Source organism: Metschnikowia bicuspidata (assembly GCF_001664035.1).
Source record: "Metschnikowia bicuspidata var. bicuspidata NRRL YB-4993 chromosome Unknown METBIscaffold_5, whole genome shotgun sequence".
In the NCBI taxonomy this organism is placed as follows: Eukaryota; Fungi; Ascomycota; class Pichiomycetes; order Serinales; family Metschnikowiaceae; genus Metschnikowia; species Metschnikowia bicuspidata.
The window spans coordinates 480,641-508,363 of NW_017387735.1; the positions used below are offsets into that span (position 1 = coordinate 480,641).

The window sequence follows — 27,723 nt, forward strand, 5'->3', positions numbered from 1 at the left end:
GACCAGAACAGCACGGATCTTTCCCGGTCGCATTATTTTATCTGAGGCTAGGACGGCCCGGAGAAAACCACCACTTCCACGCCAGTCCCCATCCACGGGACCCTGCATATATCCCGCACTCTCCTTGTCTGCCCATATACTCGCCGGGCCTGACGTAAGGAATGCAAACCAGGCACCCAGAAAAACCACCTTTTCTGTTCCAGAACGCCATCATAGAACTTGAAATCTAAAATACTTGCAATCTAAATACGGCCCAAACGTTGCCTATTTTGAATTGAGTTTCCTTCCGTTACTGGTTCTCCGCACTCAACACTAGGAGCTTCATAGATGTACATCCTCAATCCCAGACTCAGATTTGTCTACGTTGCCTCTCGCCGCCTACAGGCCTCAAAAAGGCTATTGTCGAACTCATGTGCAACCAGGAAAAAGGTGCCGCGGGGTTTCAGCAGGGGCAACGTGGCGCTCGTTTCTGGCGTAGTGTTTGTGGGCACATACGTCACCTTGACCCTGTCCAAGCACTATAAATTGGACAGCGTGCCGCCCTCGTTGTCGGCCAGCAATGTCCTGAAAATGACGAATGCTCCCCTGCTGAAATCTGCACCTTCAGATACCGAGAGTGGCTTGTTCCAGTCAGCAACAAGCTCGATGCTCCAGAAGAATGGATTGGGCGCACAGCAACACAAAGAAGGCGTGTTTCTCTTGAACGAGGAGCAGGTCAGTGCCAAATTGAGGCAATTTGAAGAATCCTACTATGTGAGCCGTGGCAAGGGCGTCACACGGTACGATATTTGCCAACTTCCATCAAACTCGCCCATCGAGGACGACAGAGCGGAGGAGATTGTTCAGGTACCGATTTTGCAAGACAACAACATCAAGACCTCGACAGACTGGATGTTTTTCGGTGTGTTCGACGGCCATGGTGGCTGGACTACGTCGTCGAAGTTGAGAGACCAGTTGATTCTGTACATAGTTCACGAGTTTGGCACGATTTTCAAGCCGGCAAAGGAGGAAAACCTTCGCTATGTGCCAAGCAGCTCAACGATTGACCAAGCCATCAAAAACGGCTTCCTCAAGTTGGATCACGAAATCGTAAACAAGAACATCGAGAGACTCTTGAACGATAATAACAAAGCGAAGGCTGCAGAATTATTAATGCCTGCCTTGTCTGGGTCCTGTGCTTTGCTTTCGTTTTACGACACCAACTCAAAGACCTTGAAAGTCGCAGTCACCGGTGATTCCCGGGCGCTTCTCGGTTCTTTCAAGGAAAATAAATGGACTGTGCGTCAACTCAGTATCGACCAAACAGGCTCCAATTTTACCGAGGTAGCGAGGATCATTTCCGAGCATCCGGACGAGCCAAATGTTATAAGAAATGGGCGTGTCTTGGGTACTTTGGAGCCATCGAGGGCTTTTGGCGACTGCCGCTACAAACTCCCTGCATCAATCCAGGAAAAGATTTACAAGCAGTTTTTCGGCAGAAAACTCCCGAACAACTTGAGATCTCCGCCTTATGTCACCGCTGAGCCAGTTATCACCACAACAAAAATCAGCCCGGAGAACAACGATTTCTTGGTGATGGCGTCCGACGGCCTCTACGAAATGCTCTCCAACGAGGAAATTGTGGGTCTTGTTGTAAAGTGGATGGAAAAAGAAAAGATGGTCAAACCAAACAAATCATTCTGGAATTTCTTCGGATCCAGCGAAAAAGGCTTGCCAGAAGTTGCCGATATTACAAATGACAAAAGCAGCAAACAACCATTTCGCAAAAATAGACAGTCCTCGCACGGCGGGTTTCTCATGGAAGATAAAAATGTGTCCACGCACTTGATCAGAAATGCGTTGTCTAATGGTGGTTCCCGTGAACAGACCCTGATGCTTATTTCGATCCCAAATCCTGTTTCCAGACGCTACAGAGATGACTTGACTGTAACCGTTGTGTTTTTCGGGAAAGACAAGAAGCAAGACGAAAATGGCAAATTGGAAATCAATCCCGCAGCCACCGCGGGAGGAATCAATGCGAGCAAGCCCAAATTATGAGTTCTCTATAAATATGAAATGAATAACAAGTTCTCTTATTCACCGCAACTCTCAATATAAATTTAAATATCGCCAACTAAATGATTATCTAAAATTAGCTCCCCCCCCTCAGTATGTAAGAAATATGTCTTTCATCGGGAGAATTAAAAATACCTTGCAAAATCTCGCACTGGCTTTGGAGGCGCGAACTCCAACGTTTCGCTGTTCGCAACCCTCGCGTCATATACGCAAGATTCAATACAAAGTACAACTCACCGCAAAAACGGAAGCCCATAACTGTGTTTCAATAAGGGCGCTTTTGAATCGACGAAATATAAGACAAGGTAAAATGTCTGCTGCTGAATTTCTCGACCCTGAGGAGTGCCTTAAATGGATCAACACGGGTCAGCACTCTCACAGCATCACCGAGGAGCTTTCTGAGGAGTTGCTTGAGCCTTCACCACGGCTCACGTGGGATTTGCTTGAACTCGTCCAATCAGTACCTGACGTTAATAAGCAGAAATTATTTGAGGATCTTTTGATCCAACCGGAGGCGATCCACCGTACATCCTTCAGGTTCAAAAGAGGTGGTATAGAAGGATCCGTCACGGGCTTCCAAGAAGAGTTGCGTCTTTCTGAGGTCGACAACGCCAACGCTACAAATTCTCTATCCATTAATCGTCGCTTGGGTGCCAAACTGGATGCTGTGCAGGGTAAATCAAACTATCTTCCCTTCCAACCTGGAGGCATTCTAAACAAGACGCAAACGAACCAGTCATTGAAAAAACTGAACGTGAACCCGGAGTTTCAATTTTTGCACAAAAATGATCAGGGGTTATTTGACATACCACAGGGAATGCTGCGGGGATTGGATTTGGGCGAGTCGTCGGGTTCTCAGGACGGAATCGTTGCATTGGGGCAGGAGACCACGAACGACGAAGACTTCGAAAGCCAGCCGTCAAGCAAAATTGCAAATGACTCGAATGCTTCTAACATTGGTGAAAGTCAAAAAGAGCGTAAGATCCACGAGCTAGGTGATATTGGTGAGATTGACGACTATCAACCGCTCGACTACAAAATGCTTCAACACAAGATGGATGCAGAAGCAGACATCAAGCACAATTGGGCACATGTGGTGGACTTGAACCACAAAATTGAAAACTTTGACGATATCGTACCGAATATGGCTAGGAAGTGGCCGTTTGAATTGGATACATTTCAAAAGGAAGCCGTCTATCATTTGGAGCAAGGCGACTCGGTTTTCGTGGCTGCTCATACTTCGGCAGGTAAAACTGTTGTAGCCGAGTATGCTATCGCCATGGCTGCAAGAAACATGACTAAAACTATCTACACTTCTCCTATCAAAGCTCTTTCTAACCAGAAATTCAGGGATTTCAAAGAGACTTTCAAAGATATGGATATCGGATTAATCACTGGTGATGTTCAAATCAACCCAGATGCGAACTGTTTGATCATGACAACAGAAATCTTGCGGTCCATGCTCTACCGAGGTGCAGATCTCATCAGAGATGTCGAATTCGTCATCTTTGACGAGGTGCATTACGTGAACGATATTGAAAGAGGCGTGGTATGGGAAGAAGTCATTATTATGCTTCCAGATCATGTAAAATACATTCTTCTTTCTGCCACAGTTCCAAATACGTTCGAGTTTGCAAACTGGGTTGGGAGAACAAAGCAAAAAGACATATATGTCATCTCAACACCCAAGAGGCCAGTTCCTTTAGAAATCTTTATTTGGGCGAAGAACGATCTTTTCAAAGCCATCAATGCAAATGGTGTCTTCAGCGAGTCAGAGTTTAAAAAGCACAGAGATCTTCTCATGCCCGACACGAAAGAGGCTCCTCCAAATGTGACCATGGGCGCAGGCTCCAGAAAGGGCCCGGGAGGCACGGCAAGAGGTGGTAATCGTGGTGGAGGAAGAGGAAGAGGAATTTCAGGACGTGGTGGTCGTGGTGGCATGCAAGCAAAGTCCCAATTCGCAAGGGATGGTCCAAACAAAAGTACATGGATAGGCCTTGTGCAATATCTCAATGAGAAAAAATTGCTCCCCGTTGTCATCTTCGTTTTCTCGAAAAAAAGATGTGAAGATTATGTTGATACATTGAGCGGAGTGAATTTCTGTACCGCCAGAGAACGCTCTGAAATTCATATGTTCATTGACCGTGCGGTGGCACGCTTGAAGAAAGAGGATCGTGAATTGCCTCAAATCTTGAAAATTAGAGACCTTCTTAGTCGAGGTATTGCTGTTCATCATGGAGGCTTGTTGCCTATTGTCAAAGAGTGTATTGAAATTCTTTTCTCAAAGTCTTTGATCAAAGTTTTGTTTGCTACAGAAACATTTGCTATGGGTTTAAACTTGCCTACAAGAACTGTTGTCTTCTGTGAGTTGAGGAAACATGATGGAAGAGGATTCAGAAACTTATTCCCGGGCGAATTTACCCAAATGGCAGGTCGTGCCGGTAGAAGAGGCCTAGATACAACTGGAACGGTGATCGTCATGTCATACAAACACCCACTCCAACCTGCAGATTTCAAAGATGTGACTATGGGTAAACCAACAAAGCTTCTGTCGCAATTCAGATTGACTTACAACATGATTTTGAATTTGCTCAGAATTGAAGCTTTGCGTGTCGAAGAAATGATCAAGCATTCCTTTAGTGAAAACTCCACTCAAACACTTTTACCAGAACATAAAATTAAGGTTGAAGAATTGAGTGAGACATTGAGAAGTCTTACGGTGGAAGAAACTGCAGAGTCGAAAGAATTCCAGGAAGCATTCGGCCTCATGGCTGAATACAAGGAATTATATACGAAGATTGTTCTTGAGTGTCAAGAACTGTCCTCTTCAAGATATCAGGTGCTAAGATTTGGAAAGCTCATGTTGTTTGAAGACGAAGATGAGGTACTTCGGTTTGGTATTCTCCTCAAGATTGACTTTGCCAACCAGTTGTATATCTTTTTGACCTTCAATCATGGCAAAGAGTACGAAGACGCGAGTCGCGCCAGTCGTTTGCCATACATCCCCAACAAAGACTACCTTAGGAAGAATTTAAGACAGATCAAATACGATGGAGACTTGAGGGTAACCAGTGTTCCTTACGGAAATGTCCAATTCGCCAGTGTCTACACACTGAAGGTCAACACGAAAGCCATATTGAACAACGATCCAGATGCAGTGAAAGAGGCTGTGCTACTGTTCAGAATGATGATCCACTATCAGTCAAAATTGAAGGAGGTCTCCTTTAGCAGAACAGTGCAGTTGTCGTTACATCAACTTGTCGCACGGAAAGATGAGTTACTAAAGAAATTTAGTGAAATGACAATCTATAATCGACCTGAGTTTGCAGGAGTCTACTCAAGACTTCTCCAACGGAACACAATCGAAAAGAAGATCGAAAACTTGAACCTCTTAATTTCGGATGAGAACTTAGAGTTACTTCCAGATTATGAACAGAGATTAAGGGTTCTCGAGCAATTAGACTTCATCGATAAAAACCAAAATGTTGTGCTCAAGGGCCGTGTCGCTTGTGAAATTAACTCTGGTTGGGAGCTTGTACTTACTGAGCTCATTTTGGACAACTTCCTTGGGGATTTCGAGCCCGAGGAGATTGTCGCCTTGTTGTCTTGTTTCGTTTACGAGGGCCGTTCGAAGGATGAAGAAGATCCACCGTTAACTCCAAGATTGGAAAAAGGTAAGACCAGGATTTTGCAAATTACCGAGCGACTTCTCAAAATTTACAATGAGCACCAAGTCTCGCTTACCTCGGAGGAAGAAGAATTTTTGACTCGTAAGAGATTTGCATTGATGAATGTTGTCTATGAATGGGCTAGAGGGTTAACCTTTAGTGAAATTATGCAGATAAGCGTGGAACTGGAGGGAACGATTGTCAGAGTCATCACGCGGTTGGATGAAATCTGTCGTCAAGTGAAAAATGCAGCTTTAATTGTGGGAGACTCGATGCTTCACTCCAAGATGTCAGAAGCACAGGAGCGCATTAAGAGAGACATCGTTTTTTGTGCTTCCTTGTATATTTAGTTGACTTCTTTGTCATTCAAAGCAATACGCAATAGTCCGTGTATGGGATGTAGCATTTTAGGGTTCCAAAAATCTCTCACAACGGCTTCGGAGCCGAACTTCCGGACCAATATTCCGAGCATGGAGTAGAAACTGGCCACACACGTTCGAGATTTTATTCTTTGCCTGAAGCCCGTGGCTCTATTCTTGATGAGTCCAGCCGAGTGAACCCCGCGGTATGGAATGACACACTCGCTCAAATCGCTGGCGTTCATAAGTTTCATTATTAGACTTTCCTTGTCCTGAAATATTGATATGCTTTGCTCGAGCTCTTCCGCAGTGCATGATAAATAATGGAGATCGCCGAAGACAAGCGTGTTGGCACAATGGAAGTCGAAGAAACGGGCTCCAAGTTGTCTTAGGGCGTCTTGCTGCGTGAATACATCGCCAAACAACGAGCCAGTCGGGAGTGGAGATGTCTTTATGTTCATGTTCGAGAGGCCACACAAAATACTTAGAAGCTCGTGAAAAGTGAGCGGAAGCTTGCTTCCTAGAAAAGCTTGCACGCGCTCCGTTCGTACCCGCAAGACAGCCTCGAATTCGGGACTATCACAAAGTTCTTCGAGTACACCCTGGTACCGACTCTGAACATTTTGCTGTGCCTGCGTCAACTCTTGCACATCGTTAAGCGACGGCACCTCTCTTTGGTTTTTGTGTGTGAAGCTCAGATCACGATGCTGCTTAAAAAGTTCAAGGTTTGAAACTACCTCTGGTACGGAGTGGATCCGGCGTAGGTGGCGTAGCACTGGTCTCATTAAGATTCATATAGCTGCCCGTGCCTGTGTGCTTATTTGCATGTGGTCGTTCTGTTTTCGTCGAAGCTGCTCGGTACACTTTTATTTAGATGCGAGAGAAACCTAGTCCGTGTGTTTGTGTAGTTTTTGTTCTCATGGATTCGCCATGCCATGCGGCTGTTGAGGCTGGGAAATTTTCCACCCGAATGAATATGGCGGAGGCATCGCACCGCATTTCTGAGACGTGAGCGCTGTGTCGTCTGCTTTGTCTACGGCAGGCCAAAAAAAGTCACAGATGCCCATAATGTCGGATACTGCAAGTACCAGACTTCAGTGGAGAACCCGCAATCAAAGGCATCATGACATATATTTCGGAGCCATCTTCAACTGGTTTTCGAGATATATTATTGGCTGTGCGTTAATACCCGGGACCAGAGTTGGCCCGCACAGGAATGCATAGTGATGCCATACTGTGATTCAAGAGCTCATCGCACGTCATCGTTCACCTCTCGCTCCATCAAATGTCGTCAAAAGCAAAGAAAAAAACCACCGCCCCCAATGCTGCGCCAGCAGAGGGAAAGAAAATAAAGGTCCCGAAACTGTTCATCACAAGACCGACTCTGAAGAGCCATACGACCGTGTACCTACACCCAGAGATCGCGCAGGCATTGGAGCTTTCGCCTGGCCAGTTCGTGGTGGTATCCAAGGAAGGTGGCTCTGATGTTCTCACATTGGTTGACCATACAGACGAATCCGAGGAGCTCAACGTGGTCCTTGTTCCAAAGGCAACGCGCGCGTTGGCGGGCCTTCTCTTGGGAGACCGTATCTCCATCAGCAGATACCAGAAACAGGTGCCGTTTGCACAAGCTGTGCGTGCACGAATCGAGGGCCGGATCGACGAGAAATCGGCGAAGGCCGCTTTGAAGAAAGCAGGTTTGCTTCATCCGGGGCTCCTGATCCCGTGCAAAGACCTGACGATCCGGGTCGTGGGAATCGACCTGAACGCCTCTTCGGCCAGTTCCATAGCCTCTGTCTCGGCCCAAATGGCCGGGCTTTCCATCTCAGAAGCGAGTAAAGAGCTTTTTGTGTCGCCGCCTCATCTCTGCATCCCAAACACGGACATTGGCATCGTGGACTATGATGTTGACCCCACGCAGTTCCCCAGACTACCACGCCCTTATGCATTTGACCAGGTGGGTGGGCTCGATAAGCCCATCTCGCTTCTCCGCTCCACGGTCCAGATCCCGCTTCATCACGCCTCCTTGTTCCTGGACTTTGGCATATCCCCACCACGCGGCATTCTCTTGCATGGACCCCCCGGAACCGGCAAAACCATGCTTCTTCGTTGCGTGGCGCATGAATCCGATGCCCACGTGCTCATGGTCAACGGGCCGCTGATTGTGTCAAAGTACTTGGGAGAGACCGAAAATGCATTGCGTGACTTGTTTGCCGAGGCCGTCAGATACCAGCCAGCAATCATATTCATGGATGAGATCGATTCGTTGGCTCCCAAGAGAGGCCTGGAAGACGCAGGAGAAACCGAGTCCCGAGTGGTAGCGACGCTCTTGACCATGATGGACGGCATGGGTGATGCGGGCAGAGTTGTTGTTGTTGGAGCGACAAACAGGCCGAACTCCATTGATCCTGCCTTGAGACGCCCCGGCCGTTTCGACCAAGAAGTCGAGGTTGGAATCCCGGACGTCGAGGCCCGTGCGGACATCTTGAGAAAACAGCTAGCCAAGATGAACCAACAGAAATGCCAAATTCTGGAGGACGACGTCATAACCATCGCGTCCAAGACACATGGCTACGTAGGTGCCGACTTGTCGGCCTTGTGCCGGGAGGGTGTAATGAAGGCCATTGCCCGAGGAATCCAAGGCCTGGATACGGGTGACGGGAATTCTTCGGGCATGGCCAACTTGGCCCACATCGACCATCTCGACCCTCTGACTAAAGTTGAATGTCGTGACCTCGAAGCCGCACTCGTGGACATACGCCCATCTGCCATGCGTGAAATCTTTTTGGAGATGCCCAAAGTCTCGTGGAGCGATATCTCTGGACAGCATGAGTTGAAACAGAAACTCACAGAAGTTGTCCAGTTGCCTCTTGAAGCGGCAGAAACGTTTCTGCGCTTGGGTATATCTTCCCCTAAAGGTGTGTTGTTGTATGGGCCCCCAGGATGTTCCAAGACTCTCACAGCCAAGGCTTTGGCCTCGGAGTCTGGGCTCAACTTCTTGGCCGTGAAAGGCCCTGAGATCTTCAACAAATACGTCGGTGAGAGTGAACGCACCATCAGAGAGATCTTCAGAAAAGCACGCGCAGCTGCTCCCTCCATTATTTTCTTTGATGAGATAGACGCACTTGCATCTTCCAGAGAAGACGCCTCGACCCTGGCTTCCCAAAATGTTCTCACGTCGTTGCTTAACGAAATCGATGGTGTCGAAGAACTTAAAGGAGTGGTTGTGGTTGCTGCCACCAATAGGCCATCGGAGATTGACTCTGCCTTGTTGCGCCCAGGTCGTCTTGACAGACACATCTACGTTTCACCTCCCGACCTTGAAGCTCGGTTGGACCTCATCACCAAGAAATGCACCAAGTTTGATGTGCGTGATTCAGAAGCGTTGTTTACAAAGCTAGCGCAATCCACAGAAGGCTGTTCGGGTGCCGAGGTGGCGCTTCTATGTCAAGAGGCGGGGCTTGCGGCGATCATGGAGAACAAAAACACACACAACGTTGAGGAGCGCCATTTCGAACATGCGTTGAAGGGGATCTCCCGGGGTATCACACCGGAGATGCTTGAATACTACAAGGACTTTGCCCACCGCAGTGGATTGAGCATGTGAACGGCCGCATTAACTGGAATAATCTGTCTAATTTACGTTTGCTTGCATCCTTCTTCCAAATTATTTTCGAAGTCCTTCGGCAAGTCGTTTGAATCAAAGTCCAAACCAGAACTGGCACCGGTGCCACCGCCGAACCCTGGGAAGTCATTTTCGTCACCAACTAGTTCTGTAGGAGGGTTCCCTAGCTCCTGCAATGATTCTAGCAAGGAGTTGACGTTATCCCTGTGCTGCAGGTTATTGTTGTCATATCCCGGAGCATCGAAAACCGCCAATATTTCCTTCGTAACCTCGTACTGCTTGGTGTAGTTTGTATGATCTTCGGCAGAGATCTTCCCCTCATTCTCCTTTAGGTATTCCGGGAACTTCGCGTTCAAATCCCTTATGGGTTCGTAAAGAACCTCCTTCGACGACAATTGATCCAACATGTCTGTCAAGAGCTTGGACATATCAAGATCGCCGTCCCCCGCAGAGCCATCACCCAAGCCTGCCAACAACTGGGTGAGCATGTCTTCCGGATTTCCGGCAGATGGGTCTTTTTTCATTTGTTCATCGATACTCTCCCCTGACTTCTTCAAGCGCTCCATCGTGTCCTTCATGACGTTGTCGAAGTTCTGAGGCGTCTGTGCGTTCTTGGCCTCCTCCATGTGCGATTCTTCGAATTGCTTGACTAATTGCTCGAACTGCGTCTTGGCCTCGGGGTCCTCGATGTTGAGATCCTTGATTAAATCCTCGATGTTATGCTTGAACTCATCATTGAGGGTGGCGCTTGCATTCTTGTCGGTTTCTGCCGCAAGCCCATCCTGGCTCTCCGCCACCAGTGCGCCGGGCGGCTTGCTCAAGACCTGCTCGTCAAACTCATCCAACAAATCGTCCAAGTCGTCGTCTTCGAGGTCAGCTGTGGGCGGCATAGACGCGGCTTTTTCTTCACTCGCCATGATAAGTGTTTTATGATTCTGGAAGTTGAGCGTGCCGGTTTTTATGAACGTCGAAGAAAAAAAGAAGGTGGGGCGTATCTTCATGCGGGGCTGGTCCGCGGGCCGCGGTGAGAGAACGGCCTGGCGCCCGAGGCCCTCCACTTTGATAAGCGGAGCGAACGCATACCTTACACGTTTTTCCAGCAGATGTGGTTCGGGGGCTCTGCGTCGCTTGTCTGGGTTGTGGGATTGAAGGAGTGTAAATGAAAAGAATATCAGGAGAAAAATGGGCGTGGCACGATTCGGCGTATTATTGGGTTCTTCACACCGGTGCGCCTCTGATCCCGCGAGCGTACCCCAATACAACCGGTTGGCTAGATCCGCGAGGCTTCCAGATCAGGACTTCCATGATTCTCAATACCAAGAATGCTCATCACCCAAGAGTACTCGTCACCGCGTCCTAGAAGAATACGAGTCCCCAAAGAAAGCCCGCCACACATACTCCACGGCAGTCTGTCAGCCGCGGTTTTGAGAGCTCTATCTCTGGATTATTCATCAGAGTCCGATATCACGGCAGTGTCTTGTCTAGCAGGGCCACCACAAGCATTTCCCAAGCATTTCCCCGTCTACGCAAAAAAAAAGAATCACTTCTGCTGGAAGTTTGTCTGCTTGGATGCCCACTGGCCGTTGGAAGCAGCTGCGACATGCCAAAAGCCTCTCACACAAGGCCTCGACTTGTATACCCTACAAACACAGATACCCTGTAAACTCAAAGAACATCCGAAGTGCCCCATTGGAGCATGCTAATACCCTCGTTTTTCCCATTCAAGACCGGGGGCATAGGTCTGCCGTGGCTGCAAAACCCACCCAGGTAGTAGGCGACCCAGCAAGTGCGCACTTCCAGGGCCTGAAGCCGCTCGCCCCAACCAAGATTTCCCTGGCCCCATAGGCGCCGCGCGCACGGCGCCCTGGAGCCAGACCCGCACCGCGAGAAGGAAAAAAAACACCTCTGCTTGGCCCCCCCCCCCATATCTCTACCCTACCCCAGACCCTCCCGCCGGCACAGGCCTTTTCCACACCAAAGAACCAACTATGTCGCTCTGTAAAACCCGCTTGCAGGAAGAAAGAAAGCAATGGCGGAAGGACCATCCGTTTGGATTTTATGCCCGCCCCAAGAAAGCTGAGGACGGCGGCTTGGACTTGACCCACTGGGAGGCGGGGATCCCCGGCAAGCCAAACACGCTCTGGGCAGACGCCACATATCCCATCACCATCACCTTTTCCGAGGAGTACCCGTCCAAGCCACCCAAGGTCATGTTCCCCCAGGGCTTCTACCATCCAAACGTGTACCCCAGTGGCACGGTGTGCTTGTCCATATTGAACGAATCGCAGGACTGGCGCCCGGCCATCACGTTGAAGCAGATTGTGTTGGGCATCCAGGAGCTTCTCAACACCCCCAACCCGGACTCTCCGGCCCAGGAGCCGGCCTGGAAGGCCTTCAGCAAGGACCGCGCCACATACGACAAGAAGGTGCGGGATCAAGCCAAGAGATACCACACGCCGAACTAGGGGCGGCACCCGCACTGCGTGAAGTGTTCTGTAAAATATGTATACCTACGAAATCAAAATCGATGTTGATAAGAGCTCCGCATACTATGTCCGAATGTTATTGCCACCCATACTCTACTTGCCCCGGCGCATCTTGCCGCACGTCCCTGGCTATATACCCGGTGTTTCGTTGGAGCTGTTGCTTATCAAGTCTCTGCTCACGGACGTGTTGACCTCCAGCTCGCCGAGCTGCGAGGTGCCTCGTTCCTTGTACGTGCTGACCGCGGGGATGTCGGCTTTTATGCGTGTCACTAGCGTCAGATACGCGCGGGGCTCCAACTTAATCAACGTGTGCAACGGAATAGACATCCAGGGGCTCTCTTCTTGGGGCACGTTCATGAAGTAGGCGTACAAGCAGCGCAACACGGCCTGATGCGTGATGATGAGAATGTTCTCCTGGCGCTCGAGCTCCATGATGATGGGCTCCAACCGAATCACAATGTCGCGGTACGACTCGCCTCCTCGGTACCGGTACTCGTACTTGTTGTCGTCCCTGGCCTTGAAGTCCTCTGGGAACTGCTCCTCGATCTCCTCGTAGGTCATACCGTCACACTCGCCGGCGTCCAACTCGTCTAGCGCCTTCCACTCCAACTTTTTCTCATACGGCAAGAAAGAAGCCGTTTGTTGCGTTCTCTTGAGTGTGGACGTCCACACAGTCAAATTCGTATGTTCGTTGTCTTCTCCTAAGGACTTGAGCACAATCTCGGGGAGTTTCTTGGCGTATTTCCATCCGCGCTCCGACAAATTGCAGTCACCTCCAATCTTTCCCGACAAATTGTACTCGGACTCGCCGTGTCTCAGCAACCAAATGCTCCTGGTCTTGATGTGTAAGTTCATGACGTAGTACACGATACGAGACTCCAAGTACGACTCAATCCGGTTGACTATAATCTGCGAGCCAACGTTGACCAACTTAATAAAAGTCAAGTCCTTATCGTCATCTACATTCATTGTCTCGTATGTCTTCTCGTAGTGTTGGATCCGCAGCAAGAAGTCCTTGGTGGCGATATTCGGATCGACGTCCACGTAGTCCGGCGACGTCGTCTTCACGTCAGCGCTGTTGTACAAGATCACATCGGGGTCATCACACCAGCTTTCCAAAAAGATAGGCTCGATCAAGTTCTCCCGACATAGCTTGAGCAACCTTGCTCTTCTCTCACGGGTCAGATTGGTGGCGTCGATGATTCCCACTACACCGTGTTCCTCTGTGAACCACCGCATCATATCGGCGGTTGCCATATCTATGGCCTTTCCTCGGGTTCTGATGCCGTCCTCGTTGTCGGGACTGAAGAACTCTGCAGAAATAGGCGAGGTGCCCGCCAACGCTCTTCTATAGCTGCCCACGCTAAAACACTTGGCCGCAATAGAAAGCCACAGGAGATACCGCACAATTTTCTGTGCAATCAAGGACTTGCCTCTGGCAGGCAATCCCACCATGATCACACATATTCTGACGTTTTCGACGTGGGAGACAGAGTATACGGGCATTATGGAAGGTGGTGGACAGGTACGCGTGACTTTTTCCCCGACGTTCTGGGAACAGCAGATGAAAGGGGCTTTGGCAAAGAGGAGATGAGGAAAATCTCAGGACTCTATGCGTTCAAAAAGTATGTGGGGAATAGTACGGAGAGGATGGTGTGTGACTTTGGAAGGACTAGCCTTTTTTATGGTGGAGGTTTTGCGTTGGCCAAGACGTTATATACAGTGTGCTGAGATTCCCCAGATTTTTTCGCGGATCGGGTGACTTTCATTTGCTGTTTTCGGACCTGGTGCAATAGACTGTCGGGGCCAAAAATTGGTCATGTCGTTTTATTTCATTCGATATTGTTTCATTTGATTCTATCGAAACTTCAACACCAACATGCATAAATTCCACAGTTTGCTCCAAAAAATAGTACACGGAGTCCCCGCTCCGAGGGTACTGGACAGGTCACGCCAGCGTGGTTGGTCTGTTGCACCTGAGGCGGTGCTGTGCTAAATTACGATCTTTTAGCAAGACGTATAAAATTTAATATTTAAGTGTAAATCTGCTTCATTGATTTCAAGCCCCGGCTCATTTGTAACGTGACTCTTAGCAGAATGATATGTATGGTTGATATTCTGTGGAACAATTTCCTGAGTCATTCCCCTTACCAGGGGCCTCGACAGAAAAACTATTTTAAAATGAAAAATTGATTGAACAGAGCGAGGCTCGCTAAATTTTCCCATCATATAGGCGTGGCATATTTGGATTCTCGAGATCAGTTTACAGTTAGAAATTATACTTGCAAGATATCGTGATCTCTATTCCCTCAATTCCAGCTTATGTAGCTCGTATATAGAGGCGCGGCGAATGCGGCCCCGAACCTCAGAGCGTGCGAAGAGAAAAACTAGTGGGTACGCTCTTACCAGCATCGCACTTGAACTCTGTCGACTCCAATAACACAACATATGGCGTCCAGAAAAATGAACAAACTTCTTGGGAAGCTGAAAAAGCTGCAAGACCCCGAGGCAGAGCTGGCAGCCGCAGCGCCAGGCACAGAATCACTTCTCTCGGAATCTGACTCTCTCAAAGAACTTCAACCCATGTTCGTGAACGAGAGCCATGGAAACTTCACAAATGATACAAGTCTAAATTTAAATCCTTCTATTTCGGCCGTGGAATCTCTGGTTGCAGAAAGCTCCCTTCAGCCCGATCGGTCTTTGTTCTCCAGCAGAGTGTCTCATTCCACTAGACAGTCATCATATTTTTCCAACACAAGCTCGAGATCAAAGAAAAATTACAACAGGGGCGCTCCTTTCGGCCAGACGTTGCAGATATTGGAGGCTTCCGAAGATACACAGAATGATGACGTAGCTGGGAACAGTGGCGATCCCGCCTCTCAGTTGCGACTCATATCAGACAAACTACATGTGCTATGGCAAGACATTTCGTTTCTTCTGAGCCAGTACACAAACTCAGTTTCAACTCTTTCGACCACAGTGATTGGTATTATCAATTTTTTTGAGGAGTACATCAAATTCATGAACTCTGTACCTTTCCTTGTTCTGTGGAGTTTCAACTCTTACAATAATGACGATGTGCGGAGGATTCTCAAGACCTACTTGCATTTTTACGACAATCTTCTTCAAGATGACGCATACGTGAAACTCAAGTTGCTTATGTGTAAAACTTTCAACGACTTTAACCGCACACTAAAAAGCACCACGATATACTCTGCGCAGCTGGCTCTGGCAAGTATGACGAGGCCCTGCAACTACGCAATAGGCGTGAACGATGGAAAGCCACATAAAAACGAAGGTTCAATTAGAAAAATCATGGCAAAAATCTCAAGCTATGATTTCGGTGTCAACGAGCAAAATGGGTCTTTTATTGCACCTATTGCTCGTGGAATAAGCAAAGATATGAACGTCCTCTGTTTGTATTTTGGATATCGAACAATTGGCAATCATCATTCAACAATTGCCACTACAATTCAGGATTTTTATGATGATATCCATGTCATTGTTGCAAAGAACAGAATTGAGCTAGGGGCTGCAACTGTGTCCTCACAAAAAACAGAAACATTTGTGTCTCAAGAACCTACGGATTTCTCCCACAAGTTTAAACTTCCATTCAGAACACCTTTGGATCCGTCTCGCCCTCCAATGTCACTATCGCTCTCCACAGAAACTTCTGCGAGAATTAGTGGCACAATGGGTGGATTCATTTACCCGATCATCGACAAACAGCAGCTGCCCCATCTTCGGTCATACGCAAACTCCAAATTTGCAATTTCTTGTGGACATGTATGCCTTGAAACCAAAGGCGAAGGCCCAGACTACCCATATATCTCTTCGCCTCTGGCTGTACTCATAAGTCTTTACAAGCATGCTCTCTTGAGCGAGCATGATAAGTTTTCTACGCAAGGGTACATTAGCCGTATTGACTCGCATGTGGCGTATAGCTCTATTATCAATCAAATTGACGAATTATTTCCGATGAAAAAAGTGAAGTCGCTGGCTGTTCAGGGGGAATCGGCAAAAAAAAATCTCCCAAAGACCAGATTCGGCCAAATCATTTGGGGTGAAAGAACTCTCATACAGGCCAAAAACTATAAGGATGGCGCATTGTTGCAAGACAAACGCTTGAGTGACTTGGCTATCATTAAAGTCAACAAAATGATACACTGCGATCAAAACTATTTAGGTGACGATGTCGCTTTCAATGAGTTTGATCCATCGTTGATGTTCGAAAATTTATATGTGCGAAGAATGATTGATCTTAGACGTCATACAAAGGAGAGCGAATTGAATAGTGTCCGTGAAGTGGACTCCATGGTTTCCACTTCCACGCGTAACGGTGACGGGACTTTTAACATGAACGGAATACCTGTTTTCAAGTATGGCTCAACTACAAAGTTCACCAAAGGAAACTTGAACGGTATAAAACTAGTATACTGGATGGACGGAGCAATCCACTCTTCGGAATTTGTCGTGAACTCCGCTGAGAGTACCACTTCTTTTGCTGCAGGCGGCGATAGTGGGGCATGGATTTTGACAAAGCTAGAGGATGTTCGGGGCAGTCTGGAAACTAAAGGTTTGGGTGTCGCTGGTATGCTTCATTCCTACGATGGAGAATCCCGCCAGTTTGGGCTCTTCACACCGATGACGGAAATACTTGAGAGGCTTGAGGAAGTCACCAAGATCAAATGGGGTGTAGTAGGTGTGCCCGAGAAACATGATAATGTGCCGGAATCAGTGGACTCTAGTGATGGAGTGGATGAACCGGATAGTGAGTCTAGTCTGGACAGTGAATCCGATAGTGACTACGAGAGTCTTGTCGATGAAGAGGCTTTTCCACCTGAACTTGATTAAACAAAGACACCATCACCCCTGATCAATTGGCTCTACTACGAAACAAAACTAGAGGGTTTGAAAAATCTATCGAATATAGAGTTTCTAATTGTTAATGTAAAAAAGTAACTGTGTGCCAGCTTTAACATTATTGTCTCTCGCTTTTCTTGTACTGGATGAATCTACCCAAGTTGGTCCAGGCTTCCTCCGCGCGGAGCTTTAATTCTGGGTTCTTGTTCTTGTCAATATGCTTATAACAAGATTTAACAATTGGCTCCAACTCCTCTAACTTTTGCAAATAATTCTGTTGTACAAACACTGGGAGGTCATACTCGTAGCTGGCATCCCCAAAGATGTCATAAAGTAAGTTCAAACACTCGATCGGAATCTCGATTGCCTTTGCCTCTTTCATGTTATTCTGAGACGCGGCAAAATGTCTGATCAAGACAACTAAAAGCTGAGAAACTTCACTCGTAATCTCTGTATTACCGATCACTTGTGCTATACTGCCGAGGAACCCAATAGCAGACAAAACGTATTCAAGGGATGAAAGATCAAGCTCTTTAGCCTCTCCCATGCTTGAAGTCAAAAGGTTGCATTTTGTCAAAAGGCCTTTCACGTCTTCCAAAGATACTTTATCCTTCACCTCAGGTCCGACTGACTTAGTGAGGGCCCAGAAAATATTCAATGTCAAACGCTGGTATTCCAAATTCTCAGTCTTGGCAACTTTTTCAGCGGCTTCCCATAATTCTGGAATCTTACTATACCACGCAGTTGGAATAGCATCCATGGACAAGAAGAGCCAGCACATGTTGTTGTAAGCAATAAGCAACTTCGAGGTTAACTGAAGAATTTCGTCATTTTCTTGATCAAAAGTTAGGAGATGCATATATGAAGGGTGGGCAACATCCAAGAAGAGATTGATAAGCGACTCATTCAAAGATGTCTGTTCTTGGATTTCGCTCTCATTCAAAGCAAGGTATTCGCATATGCTTGTGAACAAGTCGATGGAAATGTCAATTGCCTGAAGATCAGAACGTGCATTTATTTTTTCAGCAGACTCGCCGCCGAAAGGTACATCGATATCTTCGAGTTTTTCATCTGGTTTTGGCTTTTGTATTGGTTCATGTGCGTTATCAGCAGTAGATAAACAAGTCTTGACATTGTTGATGTCAATGCTGGTGACCGTGTCAAATGTGGCTTTTAATAAATGAGCACACGCGTTATCTTTAGTAGTGGTTTCATCTCCTTTGACTTCGAGGAAATGAAAGTAAATTCCCTGCACGTAGATCTTGCCCAAGTTGTTGTTCTTGTGGGCTGGCAGCTGAACAGCCTCGAGCAATTTGGGTAATGAAAATGAGGGCATATCGGCCAATGATGTGATAAATTCCGCGGAGTCGGAGGCAAACTCATAGATGAAGTCCAAAAGGGAGTTGAACAATTTCACTGTCCTCAACTTTGCTATGTTCCAGTTGAGTGCGTCGATAACAAGATTCACAACACGGCCAATTTTCGAGTATATACTCTCATAAAGGTCGTCTGAACAGCTAGCAATCAGCACGATGAGAGAAAGTACATTCTCGATGAAGTCAAACAACATGTGTGTGATTTTCTTGTCGATGCCTTTTGGCTCTGATTGCATAAACTTGAGCGAGTTCTCGATTTTGGTAAGCCCACTTTCGATAGAAGCCCAGATGTTTGAGCGCCATAAAAACTTGGCCACCTCGTAACCCTCCTCGATAGTCAAGTTTCTTAAAAGACCAAATGACTCCACGACAAGCTCTTCGTTGGAGTCGTTGAGTGTTTGTTCCATAACGGTGGGTACCAAGCGCTCTTTCAACAAGATTTTTCTCATTCTCTCGTCTTCAGCAAGCACAGTGATGGCACTCAAAGCGACCGACCTATCGTTTGGTGCAGATGAGGACAACTTGCCGATCAAAGGTACGATTTTGTTTTGACGCAAGGTTTCGTCCTTGATTTCCTGTTTGGAGGCGTTTGACCCCATCTTCTTGGCCACCGGATTAAGCCTGCCTCGTTGGTTTTTTCTTCCTTTCCTTAATTTTCCCATTTTCTTGTGAATACAAATCTTTCAGTAGGGGAGGAGATGAGCTTTTGAGGCCCTTGTCTACGCTATATGTAGGCGCGGCACAGGTGGAGGTCCCCAGATGTATCGCCAATATGCACATGGTAGTGATGAGACATGTGTATCCTCGTTTATTGCAAAACAATGATCGTTCGTTTATAGACTTCCTCGCCACATATATTTATGCTATTTTATTTGTTCCCGTTTTCTCTGATTTTGGCCAACTCAGACGATGCGATATTGGCTGCTTGCTCAGCTCCACGCACGTCCAATGGGTGCTGCTCTGGATGTAACGATGTTTTCCAAAGACTCTTTACATCCTCCCAATTCTTTGGAGCATCGTCCACATACTCTGGAGGCACGAGTCCCTTATCGAGATTGTTGTCTTTCTCGAGTTGCTCACTAAAGTAGCGTTAGTAGGTTCTGTCTCCACATTGGTCAAACTGCTCCATACATCAGCACACTGCGGCTATACATACATGATGAGGGGTCTCCAGAATTTGACTCCGGTGTACCATCCGATAGCTCCCACGGCTATGATAGAAAAAGCTTTCCCGCCTATGCCCGACATTTGTGTGTAGAGCTGAACGCTTAATTTTGTTTCTGGAGGGGTATAGTTCTGGAACGTACTGTAATATTTTCGCGGGGCGCGCTATGACCAGGCTGGGCCAACCCGCTCGGCAAATCGAGTACATAATAGTCAGAGACCCGCCAAACTTAGAAGCGGTTCATGAAATGCCGTGAAATGCCTTGAAATTCCACCAGTGCCGCAATGACATAAAATTTTACAATATCAGCGGTGTGTCTTGGGATTCTTTGCACCCTTATGGATACCAACACATGATCCATTTCAGCCCTCGCAGCCCTACTTGGCATGGAACACTATGAAGTGGACCTTTCGTTCGCGAGTCGTGCTCCTACCGCGCCACTATATAAAGACACGGGTCCGCAGCGTCTTCTTCTGCTTTCCTTTTTTCCCCAATCAAAAAGTATACGGGAGTATTTGCCACGACGGGATGATGCAAATTGTCAAGTCATCACCGTTGCCATATATATTATTATATTGCATTCCCAAGAGCAGTCATTTACCCTATAGGAAGTTTGATATCCGATGGGTCTCTTCAGTGAGGCGATGGATATTGAATGTCGATATAAAAGGGGCACATTTCTTTCCGTAGATACGTATCCAACTCTCGCCTTGTAGTAAGTCATCCTACCCCAGAACGCAAAGTAGACCGAAGCCCTTTGGAGAAAAGCTAATCTGCCCTAGGCTTGACTGCCTCATCCTACGCTAAATTCTGAGATGCGGTCCCCAGTACCCCCTCACGCCATGTCATTCAACAAGCGGTGAAGCCTACAACTCTACACTCATGTGAACAATTATGTTTTTATTCTCTAAATACACATGATAACAGGAGAATTTTGGTTTGTTTAACGGTTCTTGCTGAAACCGATGTCAGTGGCTCTCTCTCTGAAGCATTGACGACAGATGTCCAAACCGTACTTTCTGATCAAACCAGAGTGAGAAGCGCAAACTCTGCACTTTCTAGAACCCTTACCGAAGTTTCTTGGGTGGGAGAACCAAACGTTTTCGTGAGCCATATTGCTAGAGTAGTTAGTACAAGTCTGAGGGTAAGTATCCCACGATTCAACCATGTCTGCGAGTGATGCAGAAATCTACTCATCTGGCAGATGGACTTTCCAGCCCATTGCGTGACAGCCTTCGGTTATACTTCTATGTATAAGTTCAGGGCCCATGCAAACAAAGCGTCCGCGTGCAAATTTCCAGAGGGGCCAGAAAGGTAGCCCAAAGGGCGCCAGCCATCTCAAATATTGCCCTTCAGGTGCAGCACATTGTGGAGTGGTGATTCCCAGATACAAAAGGGGAGTCGTGGATATCGTGCGGTCGTTGGCAGGACATACATTTATAACTTTTGGATATGTTTTGGAAGGAATCCTGGATTGCGTGGAATACGTATGATGTATCAGAGGTGCGGTGGAGGGAAAATTTTCGTGGGTGTGCATATGGGCCGTGCGGGACGTACAGCAGCCGGACCCGTGGTGCACTGACGTGGGGTGCACTGTGCAGAGGCACACTCGCCAAGTGATCGCGTATGAATCTAGGGCTTCAGCCCTGGGCGCACCAGGCTCGCGCGATGAGCTGAGCGGCCCCATCGGACTCGGTAGATACGAAAATTAGCCCATCTCCACAGGTATCCGATCCACGCCAAGCTACCGCATCTTTCAAATATGGCAGGTGGCCACTCGCACAGATCGACGCTCAAAAACGACCACAAGCCTTTCAAGTCCAAACATGCCACCAAGGGGCAGTTGAAAAACCAGTACAAGGGCAAGGTCGAGAAGGCCGCAGCTGGATCCAATAAAGCCACCCGTGTGCTCAGCAAGCTCGAGCGCAAAAACACTGCCAAGCAGTTGAAAGACAAGAAAATCCTTGACACCAAGCTTGTGCGCAAATTGTTCGAGGGCAGCAATGCCGCGGAAAAGATCATCACTGTGATCTCGTTGACGCAAGACGTTTCTGCTGCGGGGATCCTCACGCAGCTCATTACATCCACCAATGACGACGAGCTGGCTGCACAAGTCGACTTTGTTGCGCCCTCTGTGACCAGCTTGAAGTTGGACAAGTTCAAGTGCACGACACGCTTTATTTTGCCCGAGCCCACCAACTTGATTGCCATTTTGGATGCAGCCAAGGTCTCGGACTACGTGATCTTCGGCCTCTCTGCAGAGGAGGAGGTTGACAAGGAGTATGGCGAGCAGATCTTGCGTGCCGTGATTGCACAAGGCATTGCCACTGCCGTGGGTGTCGTGTCCAACCTTGTATCGGCATACCCCAAGAAGAATTTCCAGGCCGACGTCAAGCAGTCCTTGGAGTCGTTCTTCTCGCACTTCTTCCCCACCGAGGAGAAGTTGTACGCCATCGAAAACAAGAGCGAGGCGCTCAATTGTCTCAGGTTCATCTCTCAGAAATTCCCCAAGTCGGTCAACTGGAGAGACTCCAGGGGCTACTTGGTGGCCAGCGACGTCTCGTGGCATGCCTCGGACGCCAACGATGCAGGCTACATTGTTGTCGAAGGTGTTGCCAGGGGAACCGGCTTCAACGCAAACAGACTCGTGCACATCAACGGGCATGGCGACTTCCAGCTAGAGCGCATTGAAAAGGTCGCCAAGCACAAGAACGATCAGCTGCAAACCTTTGCCCCCACCGAGGAGCAAGAGTCCTTGGACGACTTGAACCCGGAGGAAGTCGACATGGACAACGACTTCGACGAGCTCGACTACGACGTGCATGGCACGGGTATCCGCATGGAGGGTAAGAACTACTTCAACGATGGCGACACTGGCAGTGCCAGAAGATACAAGGCCCCCAAGGGCACCTCAGAGTATCAGAACAAATGGCTCTTGGACGACGTCTTGGAGGGAGCTTCCGACCTCGATGACGACGACGACGACGAGCTTGACGCGGCGATGATGGACCAGGACGTCGATGAGGAAATGGACGTGGAACAGGGAACTGCTGCCACCGAGTACGAGCCTACCGAAGCTGGCGACTTCCAGTCCGAGCACTTCATGGACTTGTCTCCAGAAGAGGAGGAAGAGCAGTTGAGGCAGTTCAGAAAGTTGGAGAATGAAGACAGGGAGTTCCCTGACGAAATCGAGTTGGACCCCAAGGAGCTTGCACGCGAGAAGCTCCGTGAGTACAGGGGCATCAAGTCTTTGGGCACATGTGACTGGGACTGGGATGAGCAAGACTCCCAGCGTCCAAGTTTGTACAGCAGATTGCTCAGGATCAGCAGCTACAAGGCCACGAAAAACAAGTTGCAGAAAGACGCCGTCAAAGAGGCTCAGGTGGTAATTGGCACCCGCGTGCGTCTTTACATCAGAGCCCCCAAATACATTTTGGACGATGTTCTGATCAGCGAAAAGCCCTTCATCATCTACTCGCTCTTGCCCCACGAGCACAAGCTTTCCGTGACAAACTTCTCTTTCAAAACCTGGGAGGACTACGAAAAGCCCTTGCCTTCTGGAGAGGCGCTCGTGGTTCAATACGGCTTCAGGCGTCAAGTCATCTCGCCTACGTTCAGTCAGGGCTCTAACAACGCTAACAACGTTCACAAGTTCCAGAGATTTGCCCATTTCGGAGACACTTGTGTTGCCACCGCAATTGCCCCGGCTCTTTTCTACAATGCTCCAGCCATCTTCTTCAAACAGAAGGCTGATGGCCTGTTGGAACTTGTTGGGCAGGGCACGTTCTTGAACTGCGACCACACTCGGGTTATGGCCGAAAGGGTCGTGTTGACTGGACATGCTGTCAAAATCCACAAGAGACTTATTACTGTCAGATATATGTTTTTCAACTCAGAGGACATTGAGTGGTTCAAGGCGGTGCCGTTGTTCACCAAGTCTGGCAGAACCGGTTTCATCAAGGAGAGTTTGGGCACGCATGGCTACTTCAAGTCTACTTTCGACGGCAGGCTCAGTGCACAGGATGTCATTGGCATGGCGCTTTACAGACGTGTTTGGCCTGGCCCTTCTTACTTGTGGAACCAGTAATTGCGATGTATTCAATTCAGGTGAGCAAGAACTATGTACAATAGGATATATGTGGTGTGTAAAAAGAAAGAACTATCCCGGTTTTATTCTCTTGGACGGTCCCGGCGTACTCGGTAGTATTTTGATGGCATAAGGCCGTGCTTCCTGAACCCTATACATGAACCTACTCGCAAGTAAGTACAGTAAGGTTCGCGGTCATACAATAGGGCGAACTATGGGCATGGTAAACATTGCATGCTGGGATAAATGGGTTTTTTTTGGATTAAAAAAACAATGTCCCGCGACAAGCCTGACTTTTGTAACCACTCCATTCAATCAATAACCTGGGTTGGGGGCTGTTGTCCATTCTCATTTGGCGGGGAGTACGTAAACTGTGATGCGGTTTCGCATATTTAGGCTCCTCTCACCAAGGGTGGCAATGTACGCACCCGCATCTCAGGCAAGCAATGACTGTGCATCCTAGCTTTTTTATCCCCACTTTGCTTTCCTAAGCCCGGCTTGTCAATCATGAACTATTTGCCACAAGGTTCCAATCCCACAACTGCTGGATTCACATGTAATACTTGTGGAATCCGCTTTTTGTCAGCTGAAATACAACGCCAACACATGAAGACAGAATGGCACAGATATAACTTAAAAAGAAAAGTGGCCGGTTTGCCAGGCATCCTGTCCGAAGTATTTGCAGAAAAAGTTTTGGCGTCCCAGAAATCTGCGGACGAGGAGCCGGCCGACGAGGACGAGTTGGGATTTCACATAAACCACCGCAGAAGGTCTGGTAAAGGAGAAAGACAGTTGACGAAAAAGGATTTAAAGCAATTAGCTCGCGGGCAAGTTCGTGGCCGTATCACTGTTGAGGATATTCCATCAATTCTGCAGAGATCGCAGAGCCCAGCAGCTTCCGTCGCATCCGAATTCTCGGAGTTTTCTCTTGGTGAGTCCGTGAATTTGTCAGAAGTAGAATCTACCGTCGATACCAACTCCGAGATCAACTATTCTGACGACAGCGAGTGGAGTCTCATACACGAAAGTGATGAAGACAGCTCAGGTACCGATATAGAAGAGGACCATTTCGATGAAGAGGCGACACATGTACTTCCCAACCATTACTGCTTCTATTGTGGCAAGAACAATCATGAGATCGAGCAAAATATTAAGCACATGACCAATAGGCACGCCCTATATATACCCGAAAGATCGTTCCTCGTCGATCTAGCTGGTCTTCTCACGTTTATCAATGAGGTGGTTACCGTGGATCATGATTGTCTAGTTTGCGGGTTTGACGGTAAAAGTTTGGAAAGCATCCGGCTGCATCTTACTTCTAAGGGACACTGTCGCATTCCATATGAAACTGAAGAGGCTAGAGAGGTTGTTGCCGAGTTTTATAACTTTGACACCGTTGATCGCCAACCACTTAGAATCAACAGTATGAGGAAGAAGAAGAGCGTAGCCTTCCGCCCCGCTTCTGACGATTCCGAATACGAAGATATTGGAACTAGAGAAGATGTTGAAGATGCGACTTCTGATGTTGTGCTACCTAATGGTTCTGTTATCGGTCACAGGGCAATGGTCAGGCAGCAAAGGCCAAATCGCCCCATGGCCAGGGAGTGGAATGAATCGGAAAGGACAGTTGCATTAGTAGACCGGAGGTTTGCCCCAGGTCTCACTGATTTCCAGGTGTCGAAGCAAGAGAAGGAAATGAGAAAATTGGAGGCTAAGGCAAGAAACGTTCATGAACGAATGACTAAGCCAAGAAGAGTGAATTTCCAGCGCCACTTTAGAGATGAGATGTTGGGTCATTCTTAGCTCATAAAAATGCAGTTACTTTCTTGCCGCTGGATTTTTTTGATGATCTACGTCATTTAGTATATTATGTGATGATCTTCGTGCTTTTGTTTCGTAGCAAGTCACGCAATGGTAAATCTCGAGCGGCTGGACAAGCACGCTTATCGTGTCACGTGATCAAGCTCCATAAGCGGAAACTGCTACGCGTGTGAGTCTGCCCGCCGTGCACTCCCCGCAGATCAAAGAAGGGTATCGAATTCCATAGCCTACATTCTACAAAGGTTTTCAGATGAGAGGCATCAGCTCCAAATATTCTACGTTTTTCATCTCGGCCAATAAGTATCAGTTTTCTTTGCCTGACAAATTTTTCCGACAAGTTTTATTTATTGTTCCTTTTATTTATTTCACAAGGCTTATCTGTCACGAATTTCCTAGTTTGAAGATAATTTTGCCACATACCTCCTGCGGCACCTTGTATCAAACAATACATGCTATAATACTCCACTAATGGTCTGTGAAACGCAACTCTACGACCTACTAATGGTCCCTGCTACGGCAACGGTTGACCAAATCACAAAATCATACAAGAAATTGGCCCTCAAATACCATCCTGATAAGACGAATCACAATCCAGAGTCCACCGAGAAATTCAAAGACCTCTCTCGGGCGTATGAAATTCTAAAAGACCCTCGCCAGCGAGGTATATACGACGTATACGGAACCAGAGGTTTAGATGGGTCTTTCGCAGATGCTCCGCCTCAACAGCCAGGAAGAGGGTTCAATGTGAACCAACAACCTCGAACACCCGGATTTGGCTTCGAACAGACAATTTTTTCCCAGCTCTTTAACGACATGTCTTCTGCTTTTGGTTCGAATGGTCATTTTGGTCAGCATTTTGGCCAGCCACATGTGCCGGGCATGAATTTTACCGCTGGTGGGCCAAATGTAAACACCTCATCACCAACAACAATTATCCGTCCGGATATTGGCAACGGGTCCAAAAAATCCAAGAAAGGAACAAGCATTCATCACAACTTCAAAGTTACTTTGGCTGATATGTACCATGGCAAAGAGGCGAAGTTTCTGCTCCCAAAAATGACCAAATGTTCAACGTGCAACGGCATGGGCTGTTTCCATCCTAAAACCTGCGTGACGTGTGAAGGAAGTGGCAGAATAATCATTCAGGTCACTGACCACTTTGCTCAATTTCAAGAAAAGCGAGATTGTCATTCGTGTCGGGGGACGGGCATCTACTCCCGAACAGAGGATTTGTGTGACAGATGTGATCAGGGCTACAGAATGGAGACGAAACTCTTAAAGGTGTCCATTCCTCCAGGCTCCAAGAACGGGGATAAATGTATTCTTCTAGGGCAGTCGGATGAAGGCAAGAACCTTACTCCTGGAGACGTCATTATCCATTTGGAAGAGCAGCCGCACCCGTTTTTGGTGAGACAGGGGAACGATCTTTTCATGGAGTATGACATTGATTTGAAAACCGCATTATTAGGGGGAAGGCTAGTCATCCTGGACTTTCCCAGAATGGGAGAAGATGTTATTCTCTATGTGAATGTACATGGTAAAAAACGTCTTAATGATTCGATCCATCCATTGGTCAACTCTGGAGAAGTGATTGGAACCATTAACCTGGGGATTCCGAAACTCGTCAAGGGTTTGGGAATGCCCATAAATGAAACCATCAAGAATGGTAAGTTTTACCAAAGCAATGGGTCCAAATTTAAGAGAGATGTCGCATCATACAAACGCGGAGACCTTTACATTAAGTTTAATGTGCAATTACCGGAGATTAAAGATTTCGCTGGCGAAGACGATCTTGAGGTGTTGCAGAATATCTTGCCTGGTAAGCCGACCGAAGAGTCATTTGGCACGGTAGCTTGGGAGCACCATTTATCCAGTATTCCTGAATTGGAGCCGATTGCTGCGGAGTCTGAAATCAAAAGCTCGAGTGGAGATGAACGTGCATCGTCGGAAGAATACGATTACGAGCAAATAGAAGTCGACAGTCAAGACGGTTCTGAAGAGCAGGAAGATGATCAGTTTTACGCTGAAAAGTGGTCAAAGGAGCTGGATGGTAAGCGAAGAAAAGTGGACGCTTGAATGACATACAAGGATGACAAGTCTAGACACATTCTTGTTGAAGCAAGAACAGGCGTAAACTTTTGCATACTCAGAAGACACGTCATTGACTTCTCAGTAATCTCATAAATTATTTGAATGGTAAGCATCTCATAAAATCATT

At 47.6% G+C, this 27,723-nt stretch overlaps 14 protein-coding genes across 14 annotated transcripts; 8 read left to right on the forward strand and 6 right to left on the reverse strand.

Moving 5' to 3' along the window:
• Window positions 1-327: 327 nt before the first annotated feature.
• On the forward strand, window positions 328-2,037 carry PTC5 (type 2C protein phosphatase; the record flags this gene model as incomplete). The annotated part of the gene is made up of 1 exon (XM_018857792.1): window positions 328-2,037. The coding sequence occupies one exon, from the start codon at window positions 328-330 to the stop codon at window positions 2,035-2,037; it is 1,710 nt and encodes a 569-aa protein (XP_018710429.1).
• Window positions 2,038-2,281: 244 nt separating this feature from the next.
• Window positions 2,282-6,320, forward strand: SKI2 (SKI complex RNA helicase subunit). The gene has a single exon (XM_018856164.1). The coding sequence runs from the start codon at window positions 2,366-2,368 to the stop codon at window positions 6,071-6,073; it is 3,708 nt and encodes a 1,235-aa protein (XP_018710430.1). The 5' UTR covers window positions 2,282-2,365; the 3' UTR covers window positions 6,074-6,320.
• Window positions 6,094-6,681, reverse strand: METBIDRAFT_26547 (uncharacterized protein; the record flags this gene model as incomplete). The annotated part of the gene is made up of 1 exon (XM_018855319.1): window positions 6,094-6,681. A coding segment is annotated over one exon (588 nt), but the record flags the coding sequence as incomplete, so codon positions are not given.
• Window positions 6,682-7,367: 686 nt separating this feature from the next.
• Window positions 7,368-9,689, forward strand: METBIDRAFT_79240 (AAA family ATPase; the record flags this gene model as incomplete). The annotated part of the gene is made up of 1 exon (XM_018859023.1): window positions 7,368-9,689. The coding sequence occupies one exon, from the start codon at window positions 7,368-7,370 to the stop codon at window positions 9,687-9,689; it is 2,322 nt and encodes a 773-aa protein (XP_018710432.1).
• Window positions 9,690-9,721: 32 nt separating this feature from the next.
• On the reverse strand, window positions 9,722-10,570 carry PEX19 (Pex19p; the record flags this gene model as incomplete). Its single annotated transcript, XM_018855332.2, has 1 exon — window positions 9,722-10,570. A coding segment is annotated over one exon (849 nt), but the record flags the coding sequence as incomplete, so codon positions are not given.
• A 1,086-nt stretch (window positions 10,571-11,656) lies between these two features.
• On the forward strand, window positions 11,657-12,172 carry METBIDRAFT_72666 (E2 SUMO-conjugating protein; the record flags this gene model as incomplete). The annotated part of the gene is made up of 1 exon (XM_018858407.1): window positions 11,657-12,172. Exon 1 carries the CDS (start codon window positions 11,696-11,698, stop codon window positions 12,170-12,172), a length of 477 nt encoding a protein of 158 aa, XP_018710434.1. The 5' UTR covers window positions 11,657-11,695.
• A 150-nt stretch (window positions 12,173-12,322) lies between these two features.
• On the reverse strand, window positions 12,323-13,699 carry METBIDRAFT_12942 (fructose-2,6-bisphosphatase; the record flags this gene model as incomplete). The annotated part of the gene is made up of 1 exon (XM_018854284.1): window positions 12,323-13,699. The coding sequence occupies one exon, from the start codon at window positions 13,697-13,699 to the stop codon at window positions 12,323-12,325; it is 1,377 nt and encodes a 458-aa protein (XP_018710435.1).
• A 471-nt stretch (window positions 13,700-14,170) lies between these two features.
• On the forward strand, window positions 14,171-17,111 carry SSY5 (Ssy5p). Its single transcript, XM_018855026.1, has one exon. It carries the CDS (start codon window positions 14,642-14,644, stop codon window positions 17,045-17,047), a length of 2,406 nt encoding a protein of 801 aa, XP_018710436.1. The 5' UTR covers window positions 14,171-14,641; the 3' UTR covers window positions 17,048-17,111.
• Window positions 17,112-19,218, reverse strand: METBIDRAFT_209872 (uncharacterized protein). The gene has a single exon (XM_018855027.1). It carries the CDS (start codon window positions 19,092-19,094, stop codon window positions 17,175-17,177), a length of 1,920 nt encoding a protein of 639 aa, XP_018710437.1. The 5' UTR covers window positions 19,095-19,218; the 3' UTR covers window positions 17,112-17,174.
• METBIDRAFT_32938 (uncharacterized protein) lies at window positions 19,152-19,685 on the reverse strand. Its single transcript, XM_018856165.1, has 2 exons — window positions 19,589-19,685; window positions 19,152-19,511 (listed from the first exon to the last, which is right to left on the reverse strand). Exons 1-2 carry the CDS (start codon window positions 19,678-19,680, stop codon window positions 19,301-19,303), a joined length of 303 nt encoding a protein of 100 aa, XP_018710438.1. The 5' UTR covers window positions 19,681-19,685; the 3' UTR covers window positions 19,152-19,300.
• An 855-nt stretch (window positions 19,686-20,540) lies between these two features.
• Window positions 20,541-20,711, reverse strand: METBIDRAFT_45622 (40S ribosomal protein uS14; the record flags this gene model as incomplete). Its single annotated transcript, XM_018857937.1, has 1 exon — window positions 20,541-20,711. One exon carries the CDS (start codon window positions 20,709-20,711, stop codon window positions 20,541-20,543), a length of 171 nt encoding a protein of 56 aa, XP_018710439.1.
• A 615-nt stretch (window positions 20,712-21,326) lies between these two features.
• TSR1 (Tsr1p) lies at window positions 21,327-23,796 on the forward strand. The gene has a single exon (XM_018856166.1). The coding sequence runs from the start codon at window positions 21,360-21,362 to the stop codon at window positions 23,682-23,684; it is 2,325 nt and encodes a 774-aa protein (XP_018710440.1). The 5' UTR covers window positions 21,327-21,359; the 3' UTR covers window positions 23,685-23,796.
• Window positions 23,797-23,926: 130 nt separating this feature from the next.
• Window positions 23,927-25,571, forward strand: METBIDRAFT_32940 (uncharacterized protein). Its single transcript, XM_018856167.1, has one exon. The coding sequence runs from the start codon at window positions 24,192-24,194 to the stop codon at window positions 25,485-25,487; it is 1,296 nt and encodes a 431-aa protein (XP_018710441.1). The 5' UTR covers window positions 23,927-24,191; the 3' UTR covers window positions 25,488-25,571.
• A 402-nt stretch (window positions 25,572-25,973) lies between these two features.
• METBIDRAFT_45511 (uncharacterized protein) lies at window positions 25,974-27,581 on the forward strand (the record flags this gene model as incomplete). Its single annotated transcript, XM_018857925.1, has 1 exon — window positions 25,974-27,581. The coding sequence occupies one exon, from the start codon at window positions 25,974-25,976 to the stop codon at window positions 27,579-27,581; it is 1,608 nt and encodes a 535-aa protein (XP_018710442.1).
• Between the last annotated feature and the right edge of the window lie 142 nt (window positions 27,582-27,723).